Here is an 11726-nt window from a genome sequence, read left to right as displayed (position 1 = left end):
TTTCTCTTGCCCAGCATGGTTCCTGGCGCATAATAGGGTCCAATACATCTGTGTTGAATGACTGAATGAGCTTTAAAAATTCTAAAAGGACTTGCTGCTGCTGCTACAGCCGCTGCCACTCGCGTACCCCACCCTGTCTTCTGCATCAGACTCTGTGCGGATGCTTGAGGTGCTGTTGGTCTGTCTCAGGGCAGGAGGAATAATCTTGGCGACCCCAGGAGCTTGCCTTCTATCTCAGGTGATTTTTCATCTTGAAAACCTCACATAAGCTGTTTATGGCATCCATAACCTGCCCAGAGCTTTTAAACCTCTTTCTCTCATGGCTTTTTATGAGTTGAGATAAACAAACAACTCTCTCTCTCTCTCTCTCTCTGTCTCTCTCCAGGGACTTGGATCCTTAACCTTACTCTTTCAGCCAGTGGCCCCCAAGGTTGCTGAACCAGAGCATAGGCCCCAGAGGACCATGGTTAAACGTGTCATGTGCAGGAAGCAGATAACATCATTGTTGCTTAGAGGGAAAAAAAAATGCAGCAGAGGCCTTGAAGCAAAAAAATGGGCTGGAGGGCGTGGATGCCGAGAGTCCCCAGGGCAGCCTCTGCTGGGATTGGGAGGCTCTGTTTAGACCCTGAGGAAGGGTTCTGGGGACACGACATGATGAGCTTGGGAACCATCTCATCCAGTCCATCATTTGGCCTTAAAAGAAACCAGAGTCCTTGGAGGGGAGTGCCTTGCCCAAGGTCATGTAGCATCAAAGTGGCCCCAGATAATGGCCCTAGATAATGGTGCCTGCCTCCCCTGTACATGTTCTTTTCTTCCTATAAGACCCTGATCCCTATAGAACATCCAGGTGGTTACAGAAACACTGGCTGCTCCCCAGAGCCAACGGTGATACATGGAACCTTGGCTAGGCTCGCAGAGAGTAGAGATGGAAATAAAGGAATTCAAAGTAATAGTCCTGAGTTGCTGGATCAAACCTCACCTGATGTCTTTACTCTGAAATATTCAGTTATATGAACCGGTAAACTCTGTTTTTAAGACAGTTAGAATAGAGGTTTAGTTCCTTACAACCAATATATTCCTGAGTGATAAACAGATGGCAGAAAGCCAAAGAAGCCTCTGTTCTGTTTCACTCATGGTTGGGTGGGCTGAGCCCAAAGGGACTGCCCCTATGCCTGTTCAGATGTCTGACCAGACTGGAGATACCCTGAATGCCGAGTCTAGTCTGCAGTGTAGAATCCCCACTAGCTGGCAGTTTATACCCTCAGTTCAGGGAAGTGGGTTGACTTGTGATGTGAGTCCAGAAAGCATTTTCTAGGTGGCCTCTACTACCTAGCACTCTGTGCACATCTCTAAAGTGACACTGACCTCATGCTCTTCAGTGCCCAACATCTGCATCTGGATCTCCTTTTTGACCCCAAACTTGTTGAAGGGGCGATGGAGCCTTACTCACCTTTGGGTCCCTGCACGTGGCCCCAGTGTGACACAAGTTTGATGTGTGTGGATTCTTTTTTTTTTTTTTTTTTTTTTTTTGATGTGTGTGGATTCTTGATGAGTGGGTGAAACCATCTCTTTCCCCTCTCTGCCTCCTTCTCTGATAGATCCTTTTTATTCCTCCACTTTCTTCTCTTTCAAAATGAGGATGAGGTTTAAAGGCATAGCAGACAAGATGCAAGCTCCCCCCCCCCCCCCCCCGTCCCTGATTTACAAGCGCTGGGGATGAAACTTAAGTCCATTGGGATGGTCAGTCTGAACTCTCTTTGACAGAAAGGAAGCTCAAACCCAGGAGGAGTCCTCCTGGCTCAAGGTCACTGGGACAGCCCAGCCCAGATGGGAGAGAACTCCACTTTTCAAGGCAAGACCCATTCCCGCAGGAGCTGAACCCTGTATGGAAGGGAAGGCAGGCTTTAGGTTGGATTGGAGGAAAGGCCTAGAGGACCACTCAGGGACCAGACTTTGGACCTTGAAGCCACTAAGGTTGAGAAACTCCACGGAGCCCTCCTTACCAACCAAAGCACTTGCTTGCCAACTGGGTTTGGAGTCTCTTGGTTTGTTAGTCCTTAGGGACCAGAGAAGTGACTCAGGGAAGCACTTAGGACATCGCTGGCTCTAGAGGGTGGGGTGTGACTCAGGAGTCACTCACAGAGACTCATTCATAGCCTCCTCCCTGCCTCTTCAAGCCAGGGATCCAGGGACCCGCTGCGTAAGACCCTGCGGTGGTTCCGACACTCCCGGTAACGTTTCTTAAGTCTCCACCTGCCCGGCAGTCTTTGTGCCCGTGGAATACACCTGGGCTGCAAACTCCAGGGCGGGGAGCCCGCTCCGCTCAGCTGCCTCGTGTTGGCTTCCCACACGGAAAGCAGGATCTCAGGACCCCCAGATCCTCCTGACCTCCCCTTGATTCTGAGCGCGCCCACCCTCACCCAGAGCTCCCCTGCTTTTCTGCCCTCGCCCCTTTTCTCCGTCGTGGAAACGGTCCCCCTCTCCCCCACCCCACTCCTACTCTTGCCATGGGGGGGGGTGCGTCCTCTCCGCTCGCCCCCACCCCCTTCCTTTCCCTCCTCCTCTTTCCTCCCTCGCTCCGCCCCCAGGCCCCGCCCCTCGCCACCCCGGCCCGCGTTCCGCACCCCCCACCCTACCTCCCCGCAAGCCCCCGGCCAGCCACCACCCCCTCCCCCGGCGGAGGGCTGTGGGGAGGAGAGCCCCGCGGGCCAGGCCCCCGCCCGCCCTGCGCGCCCCCTCCCCGAGCGCGCGCGCCCCGCGGCCCCCTCCGCGGCCTCCTGCTCCCCGCCTCCCCGCCTTCCCCTCCTCCTGGTGACGTCCGGGTCCCTGCCCGTCTGAAAACTCCGCGCCGCGGCGGTGGAGGCGGCGGCGGCGGCGGCGGCGGAGGAGGAGGAGGAGCAGCGGCGAGCCGAGGCGGCGGCGGCGGCGGCGGCCCGAGCGCGAGCCCGAGCGGCAGCCGGCGGCCGCGGGAGCCGCGGGGAGCGCGGGGGCGGCCCGGAGCGCCCGGGGTCCCCGCGCCCCGCTCGCCCGCCGCGCTCGGAAGATGGTGGCGGCGCCGTGCGCCCGGAGGCTGGCCCGGCGCTCGCACTCGGCGCTGCTCGCGGCGCTCACGGTGCTGCTGCTGCAGACGCTGGTCGTGTGGAATTTCAGCAGCCTCGACTCCGGGGCCGGGGAGCGCCGCGGGGGCGCAGCGGCCGGCGGCGTGGAGCAACCGCCCCCGGCCCCGGCCCCGCGCCGGGAGCGCCGGGACCTGCCCGCCGGGCCGGCTGCAGCCCGAGGCGGCGGCGGCGGAGGACGGGGGGCCCCGGCGCGGGCGCGGGGAGGCGGCCCCGGAGAACCCCGGGCACAGCAGCCGGCCAGCCGGGGGGCACTGCCCGCGCGGGCGCTGGTAAGATGCCCTTTCGGCTCGCGTCCCAGAGGGAGGGAGGGAGGGTGAGAAGGAGACAGCCCCGACCCCAAGCTGCCTCCCCCCTCAGCCCTTGAACCCCGGGCATCAGACTGGGACTCCCCAAGCCTGCCGGCTCCCCATCTCTTTCCCTGGAAGCCGGGGCGGGGTCCCTGCCGAGGCTCGGGGGGCCGTTTGGGCTGCCCCATCCCGAGTCTTTGGACTGCCCCCTTGGGGTCTGGGGAAGTTATCTCCAGAGGAGGCGCTTTGGGGGTTACCGGAGCCTGGCTGGGTTCCTGTTCCCCGTCACTCTTGCTGGGCGCCCCGACTTGCACTAGGCATGTGGGTGTTGGTGCCTCGCTCACTGTCTGAGTGCGTGGATCGTGCCCGGGATCCTCAGCCGCTGTTCATGGGTGGTGCTCACAGCATCTTTCTGGTTTTTGCTGAGCTGGGTGCGGACAACTCAGTGCCCTGCTTGCTTTCTTTTCCTGGTCTGAGACAGGGTCAAAGATCGGTGTCCCAAATCCCCAGCCGGCTCCCTGAATCAGGATTCAGGCTTGGGCGCCTGGTTTTACTTTAGATCTCCTGTCTGCCATGTCTGGCTGTCTGCGACTCCTGTCTCTACCTTCTCCGTCTCTAACCTTGTCCTCTCCTCGTGCCCTCCCTGACTTTCCTCACCAAGCTGTCCAGTGTCAGGGCATGGCCCCTTCTCCTAGATGGCTGTCTCTGGCTCTCTGTCTTGTGCGTAGCCGATTAATGTTACCAGCTGTGTGTCTGACCACATCATCACGACTTCGGCTCTTTCTGGGTTTTCTTTGCTTTCCTGGGGTGTGAACAGTCTGAGCTCTGAAACTGGTTTTTCCATAGACCTTCCGGAGCCACCTGGGTGTCCTCCTATTATGTCCCCAGCTTCTCTAGTGATGTCTTTTACACCTTCTCTGGGTTGCCTTGCTGAGCCCACTGAGCTAGGACACACAGGACAGGAGGTCAGAGTTCCCAACTCTGGGACAGGCTGTCTGCACCCTGTGGGTGTGCGTGTCAGTCTTCAGGAATAACAATGTGCAGTGTGTCTGTCTTTATCTTCCTTATGCCATTTGCCTACAGGGGTCCTCCTAGCCCCTGGGGGACGTCAGATGTCAGGGGTTAGTTTCAGAATCCTTTGGCACTGAATGCATGTCTGTGTCGTTTGTTGCTCTGGGAGCAACCTTCAGACACAGCGTGCTGCTTTCTGTTCTGTTAAACTTCTTTGGAATCAGTGGTGACCCTCTTTGCCAGAGTGCGGCTCTTTGTGCCCCAGGAGGTGACGTGATGGCATTTCACGTTGCTGGTTGTCTGCGTGGGTAGCAGGTGGACATCTTTCCCTTGTCTGTGGGGAGGGGAGTGGAGGGAGATTCCTGATGGAGAACCAGAACATTCCCAATGTCCTGTGGCCTTGTAGTTCCAGAGAAGGGTCCTCCGAGACACTGCCTTTGAACTCCTGGGCTGAACTGTAATGTGTTTGGGCAGAAATGCGATTCGAGGTTGGTTCTGCATTTGGAGCCCTACCGGGAGGTGCCGTGCTGGGGGGGTTTCAGGACGTACACTGCTGGCCCAGAGTGGGAAGATGTGGCTGAAGAAGGCGGCGTGGGGCTTCCTATACCCTTTGCATCTGGGATTCAGACAGGCACCGGGAGGTGTATTTGGGTGCAAAGACCACCTGTTGAAATAAATGGCAAGAGGGGAGGAGGCCTGGATTTCTTCCTGGGTCCTTGACGTTTTGAGTTCCCCATCTGTACGGTCTGTGTGCGCTCACTTCGGTACCCTATTCTCGTGCCTCCCAGCCCAGCCGCAGAGAGGTTTGCAGTTGGGAGGGTAGGTGGGAGCATGTCCTTTCCTTTTTTTTCTTCCCGTTGGCATACCCGTTCCAGCAGCAGAGTGGCACTGCTTTTCGAAACTCCGCTTTCATCTGTGGCTTTAACTACTGTCCCCCGTCCTGGGTCTCCCCAGGTTTCAATTTCTTCACCTTTGTTTATAGACATCGATTTTTTAAAATTTATTTATTTATTTATTTATTTTTATTTTCCTCCTTTCCCTGAGGGTGTCTGCCGTGCTGTTGTGAACTGTTCTGTCCCTTGGATTTGTATTTTATTTTACCTGCTTGTCTGTCTCCTCTTTTCCCTGCCCCATTTCTACCCCCATGCCCTGCTAGATCCTGAAATCACAGCTCAGACCTGCTGGAGGGATCCGGGGGTCTGTCCTCCTCTAGCCGTGCCCACCCAGACCCTGCCCTTCCACGGAGCTCAAGGAGACCAGAAGGGGGCAGGCTGTTCCCAAAGTCCAACAACACGCCCGAGTTTGGGCTGCCGGGCTGGGAGAGGACCAGACCTTTTCGAAAGCCACTCAGGCCCTTGCAACACGTGGTCTGTCGGCAGCCCCTGCCGGAGCTGCTAGCACGATGCCTTGGAGGATAGATTCAGGAGTGGGACGTTAAATTTAAAAAAAAAAATTCCTGGGATTTTCCAGATGGCTCTCTCAAAGAGCCGGTGAGACACATGCTTGGGACATGATGCTTCATCTCTGTGCTCTCTTGAGGCTGGGGTGGGGTTGGGGTGAGGCAGGTGCAATTCTTGCAGGCAAAGGGAGTCTGTGGCCCCATTGGTGCTGCTGGGGGTGCTGGTGGGTGTGTCCCAAAGAGTGTCCGACAGGCAGTGTCCAGAGCGTTTTCTAAGCAAGACCTTGCTGCTTCCTTGTGTCCACTGTCCCAGAGTCTCTTCACTTGCTGCCTTTTTTGTCTGGGGAGCGGCACCCCAGTAGAGGGACCTGATTGTATTTTTGGTGCATTTTAAAGAGCCAAGAAGAAACATGCAGTTTCTAAGCAGACAGAGTCAGAGACAGCATGAGGATAGTGACGAGATGGGCATATCTATCAAAGATTTGCAAGCTCCTGTTTCCCTCTCTGCCTCTTCCAAAGCTCTTAAATATTAGAATTATCGAGTGGCTTAGAGCGGAGTTGTGGCTGAGACACCGAGTCCTTCACTGGGTCTCCTGTAAGCTGTGGCTTTGACTGTCATCTCAGAATTCAAGAAACAGATGGGCTCCCTTCGAAACGGAGGAAACACACTGGGGAGAGTGTCAAAAAGATCTCATTCTAGGTTCTGGAGGGATTGGGGACAAATGAAAGAGAGCCGTGTGTGTTCACATAACGGACGTTTATTTTCTTACCCTTCGCCTCCTGTGATCCTCTCGGAGTCCCGTTTTTTTCCTTGCGCCCTTAGATCATTTGCTATCCGGTAAGTTTCATTCAAGGAGGGAGATTCTTCATTGCCCTTCCGTTGCGTGTGCATCCTTAACGTTGGCTGGGGTTTCTGTATCGTCTGACCCCGTGGAACTGTTGAATTTTTTTTGGCAGAAGTTCCTCATACTTCACATGACTGAGATAACTCAGGACTTTCTCAGACGTTGGCAGTGACTTTGAAAAATTAGTTCACTGTATCCAGATCACCTCTGGTTCTAATGGCCCGAGAGGTGTGGCTTCTCAGAGAGACCAGAGAGAACAGAGGGTGTTTTACTGATGGCTGGATTTTCTTTTTTTTTCACACTCTCAGTGGGGTTTTATTTTGCTTGAGCAATACATTACACTTTGTATACAGAAATATGCATCATTGAACAATATTTATCTTACTGCAAATGTTGCCATCTGCTTAATCATATACTGGAAAATGCTAAATAGAACAGATAAATAAAAGTAGAAATTATGAGACACATAGGTGTATATATGTGATTGTATATGTGCACTTTGCCTCCCTTCTATCTTGCCACACTCTAGATATTCTCTCTCGTTTATCAATTCTTTTTCTTCTTAATCTTCTCCAAGTTTATGTGACAAAATACTTGTGTTTTGCAAATAAGAAGCCAAGGCATTCGTCCCTGTTTGCTGGGGATTGTCCAACTTTGATCCATGGTCTTAAGAGGAAGGGAAATTTGGTGTTTTGAACTGAGGCATCTGATATTGCACATGTGTGCACGTGTGTGTGTGTGTGTGTGTGTGTGTGTGTGTGTGTTTCCCCAGAAAACAAAATATCCTTAAGAATATCTCTGTGGGTGAGAGCCTGGGTGGCTCAATCAGTCAAGCGTCTGGCTTCAGCTCAGATCATGGTCCCAGCATCCTGGGATCGAGCCCTTCATCAGGCTCCCTGCTCAGCGGGGGAGTCTGCTTCTCCTTCTTCCTCTGCCTGCCATTCTGCCTACTTTTTCTCTCTCTCTCTCTGTCAAATAAATACAACCTTAAAGAAAAAAAAAAAAAGAAGAAGAAGAATATCTCTGTAGCCAGGAGCTGCCCTCTCACACAGACTGTGTATGATCCGTGGGGCCATAAATTTGTATGTAGAAAGACAAAAATCCACGGTGCCGCCATCATCAGACTGCACAGTGTGCGTGGCGTAATGGCTGACCTTCTCTCTGTCTCTTGGTGAACACTGCCCTGAGTCTTATCCCTTAGGAGAATGCTTCCCATTTTCTTTGCATTTCTCCCATTTCTATGGACCCTGGTCCCCATCTATCGGTACCAAGAAGAAAAGATCTTGGGCAAAACTAAAAGTCAAACATAAACTTAACCCCAGCAAAACCTGAGCTCGAAGGAAAAGGCATGGGAGCAGGAGGAAAAAGTCCTGGAAAATGGGTGCCAGGCCCCAGTTCCCAGGAAAGAGACCATTAAGTGTCTTTGCGTCTGACACAGCTGGGTTCAAGTCGGGCTCTGCTCTTGGCTACCTCCATGACCTTGGGCAAATCCTTCTGCTCTGCTCCTCTGACTATCCGAGCTACCGCCAAGGGTCATGTGAGGATGAGATGTATTAATACATGTGAACTGCTTGGGGCCTGGCACACGAACACGCCGCAGTGTGAGCTGTTGTTCTTGCAAAGAAAATCTTAGTATGTTAGAAAGTAAGCAATTTTTTGCAATTATTCATTTTCCCATGGAAAGTCAGCTTTGAGTGAAAGCCAAGGCGGGAGAGTGAATCCAACACCCGGGAGTGAGCTCGCCTTGTAGCAGGGTGGAGTGTGGTCGAGGGAGGAGCCCTGGTACTTACTGAGTGCCAGCTGTATGCCAAGCCTCCTTTAGATGTTTTGCACACATTATCTTATTAAGATGCTCCCGCACACACACACGCAAAAGAAAACGAAACGAAACCAAACGAAAAACCCAGGACAGAAGGAGATTGCTCTCCAACTTACACAGAAGTTAAACTAAGGACGCCTGGCTAGAAATTGTGGGTCTTTTGAGTGCTGGTTGCGCGGCAGGAAAAATGAGGACTTGGCGGCTATTACCTTCACCGTCTCAGTGAATCTCCCCGACTGTATGGGCTTGGACTGTGGCTGTCCCCCCTCTCACAGCTGCGGAACAGGCTCAGAGAGGCAAAGCGGCTTGCTGCCCGAGAGTGCAGAGTCGGGGGCAGAGGGGAGAGTAGCAGAGCGGGGCAACAAACCGAGGTCCGCCTTAGTCCAGTGGACCCATGGGTTTCTGAGTGCCGTGTCTGCGCTGTTCTTTGAAAAACCCCAGATGCAGCCACGTGATTCCTGGAAGTCTTCATCCCACTTCGCTCAGTTCTGACTGCAGATTTCCAAAAATGTGCTGACCCTAGGAAAAGGAGCAGATAGGCCGTTTTTGTGCAGTCAGACCCCTAAATGATGACACAGGGAGTAACAGTAACAGTAATCAGTCTCCGTGTGGCAGCTATAACGCGCTGGGCACCATTTAAAGCCCCCTTTATGCATTAACCCCTTTATTTTTTCAGTGAATGTGTATTTTTGTCATCCCGGTTCTTACTATAACCAAGCCCCGTCCCGGGTGTTTTACAAGCGAGAACTCATTTAAACCTCACACGATGGAGGAAACTGAGGCAGAGGGAGGAGCTTAAGCGACTTTCCCAGGGTTCACCTTATAAATGGCGGAGCCAGGATTTGAACCCAGACAATCCAGGCTCTTACCCGCTCTGCTCTTTCGAGGGTCCCTAACCTCAGAACTGCAGAACTCATTTAAGGAGGCGCCTAGGTAGTTGATACGGTCAGGAAGCCCAGTCCCGAGCACAGGATGTTATGGTCCTGAGCGGAGGGTATCACCTGATGGTGAAATGTGCAGCACACATATGAGGGTTGAACTTGACCTGCTGTGCTGATGGGAGGAAGGAGTTTTGAATTCAGCTCTCTCCAGCCAGGAGAGGAAGGAAGGAGAGTGCTCTGCAAGGCTCCTGGGCCAGTGGAAACGACCTTTCATTCATCCTCAGTGGGCTTCCTGCTTCTCTGCCAGCTCAGTTCAGCTGCTCTGTGGTTCTCTCTGGAGGAGCCCCCGAGGAGCCCGCCAAGAGCCCGGGGAAGGCAGGGATGTATCTAAGAATGTGCAGGTTGATTGTCTCCTGGGCACTTCCTTCCGCCTGCAACAGAAACTACCCGTTTGCCCGCAGATACTCATCAGGTTGTGTCCCTGTGGTTAGGGTTGCCCCCTCCCCCACAGAAGCAGCATGTTGAAGAGAGGGTGGCAGGGAGAGGGGGGGCGGTGTCACCTTAACCAGCGCCACACTGTTCTGAGCAGGGAACCTGGCCTTGTCAGTGTCAGGGCCTAGGAGCGCAGACCCCCAGCCAGGAGGGGAGGAGGAGGCACCGAAGGGCATTGCTTGAGTCTCTTCTGAAGAAGGATCTGCCCCTCCAGGGCCTCTGGGGACAGGGAAATGAGTCTGTTTCATCTCTGGCCTGGTTTGTCCCAGCCCAGATGACGCTGGTTTATCTGGGTATCTAATCCAGGCTCATGTGTCTCTGGGTGCTAATGACTAGCATTTCTCCTCCCAGCGAATCCTTTCCTGTAATCCTTGGCCCTGAGCAACATTGATTAAGCCCAAAGGAGTCAAGCTCATGGGGTGGAGAGCTGGCTACGGCTGTCCGGCTGTCCGGCTGTCCGGTACTCACGGGGTGCAGACATTGTAACCGTGATGCTAACCGAGGGGAGGGCGAACAGGATTTCTCTGCGTTGGAAGTTTGCCTTCTACCAGATGCCGCGGGAGGGCACGATTTTAGGAATTCTTACAACTGTACGTTAAAGGTGATCTCTGTCATTACTGATGACAAATAATAAAAACTAAGGCAAGAAGTTGCATAAGTGCTGACCAGCTGAAAGTGGTCAGTTACAGGGATTGAAGGCTGGTGGTGACTCCCCAGACCGTGTTCCTAGTCTCTGTCCACTTCATTAAGTCCCTTGTCCCGCCCTCCCTCCCCCCCATCTGTTCATTCATAAGTGCACATGCGCGTACGTCCATCCGTCTGACCATGCATCCATCCACCCATCCATGCGTGCGTCCGTCCGTATGTCTGTCCATCCATCTACCCATCCTCCGCTGCAGCAGTGAGGGCGTGCCTGAGATGATCAGTGAGCTGCCTGAGGATGCAAGGGGAGCAGAGCCCGGAGGCCGGTCATGTGATGGGGCGGGGCAGGGTGGGGCAGGGTGGGGTGGAGGTGGGGCGGGGCCAGGGCTCTGACATCTGGAGTTCAACACCCAGCTCCGCCCTTCATACCTGTGTGACTCCGATGTGTGACTTCTCCTCTGAGGGACTCAGTTTTCTCGTCTGATCGTGGGTGCCAGAAAGGCACCAAGCTGGAAGGGCCTGGCGATGAGGCCCAGCTCTGGGCCACGATGGGGGCTCCTGTTTTCCTTCCTGATGCAGCCTCATTATGACAGATGTTTGCAAGAGGGGCCCTCAGATTCATGGCCGGTGGGTGGGTTTGGTTTGGCGCACACAGTAGGTGCAAACAAAAAGGCCCTGAACCTTCAGGATTAAGATATGCTGTGCCATGATGGGGATTATGGGCATGCCTCTAAAAAGTCACAAGATCTGACAGCTCTGGGCCCCCATTCTTGCTTTTCAACTGGCCCAGCGGGGGAGGGGCTGTCCCCGAGACCCTCCAGATTCCTGAGCACACCCCCCTCCCCCCCAAACACACTCCTGGATCTTTTCTTTCCCCCGTGATACCTAACTGGCCCCTTTGGACTGCTGAATTTGCAGCCTCTGTTTGGACGATCTCTGTGTTCACTGTGATGAGCTAAAAATAAGTGTCTGTGGTCACCTTTCAATTATCCCCCTGTGGTTTATTCACAGCACTTACTTACCTCGACTGCTTCTGCTTGCCCTGGGCACGGTGGAGGTTTCCTTCCCTCCCTCGCTGCTGCTGTGTACCCAGAAGGTGCAGATTCTCACAAGGAGCAGGCCCTTGTGAGGGCAGTGTCCTCAACAAAACAGACCCATGTGTTCTACGGTTTGGTTAATGGTTTCCCCTTTGGTGGGAATGCAGCGAACATGCTGTTTTGAATTGTCTGCC

The 11726-nt window shown here is 54.0% G+C and overlaps 1 protein-coding gene across 1 annotated transcript in view; it reads left to right on the top strand.

Moving 5' to 3' along the window:
• The first annotated feature begins 2885 nt into the window (after positions 1–2885).
• XYLT1 (xylosyltransferase 1) overlaps positions 2886–11726 on the top strand; it is a 298678-nt gene continuing 289837 nt past the window's right edge. Inside the window, exon 1 of the mRNA XM_082714896.1 lies at positions 2886–3388. Coding sequence (XP_082571022.1) covers positions 3044–3388 — 345 coding nt within the window. The 5' untranslated portion in view covers positions 2886–3043. The remainder of the gene's footprint in view (positions 3389–11726) is intronic.

This window comes from Mustela nivalis (assembly GCF_964662115.1).
Source record: "Mustela nivalis genome assembly, chromosome: 19".
Lineage (NCBI taxonomy): Eukaryota > Metazoa > Chordata > Mammalia > Carnivora > Mustelidae > Mustela > Mustela nivalis.
This window is presented reverse-complemented; position numbering and strand designations above follow the sequence as displayed.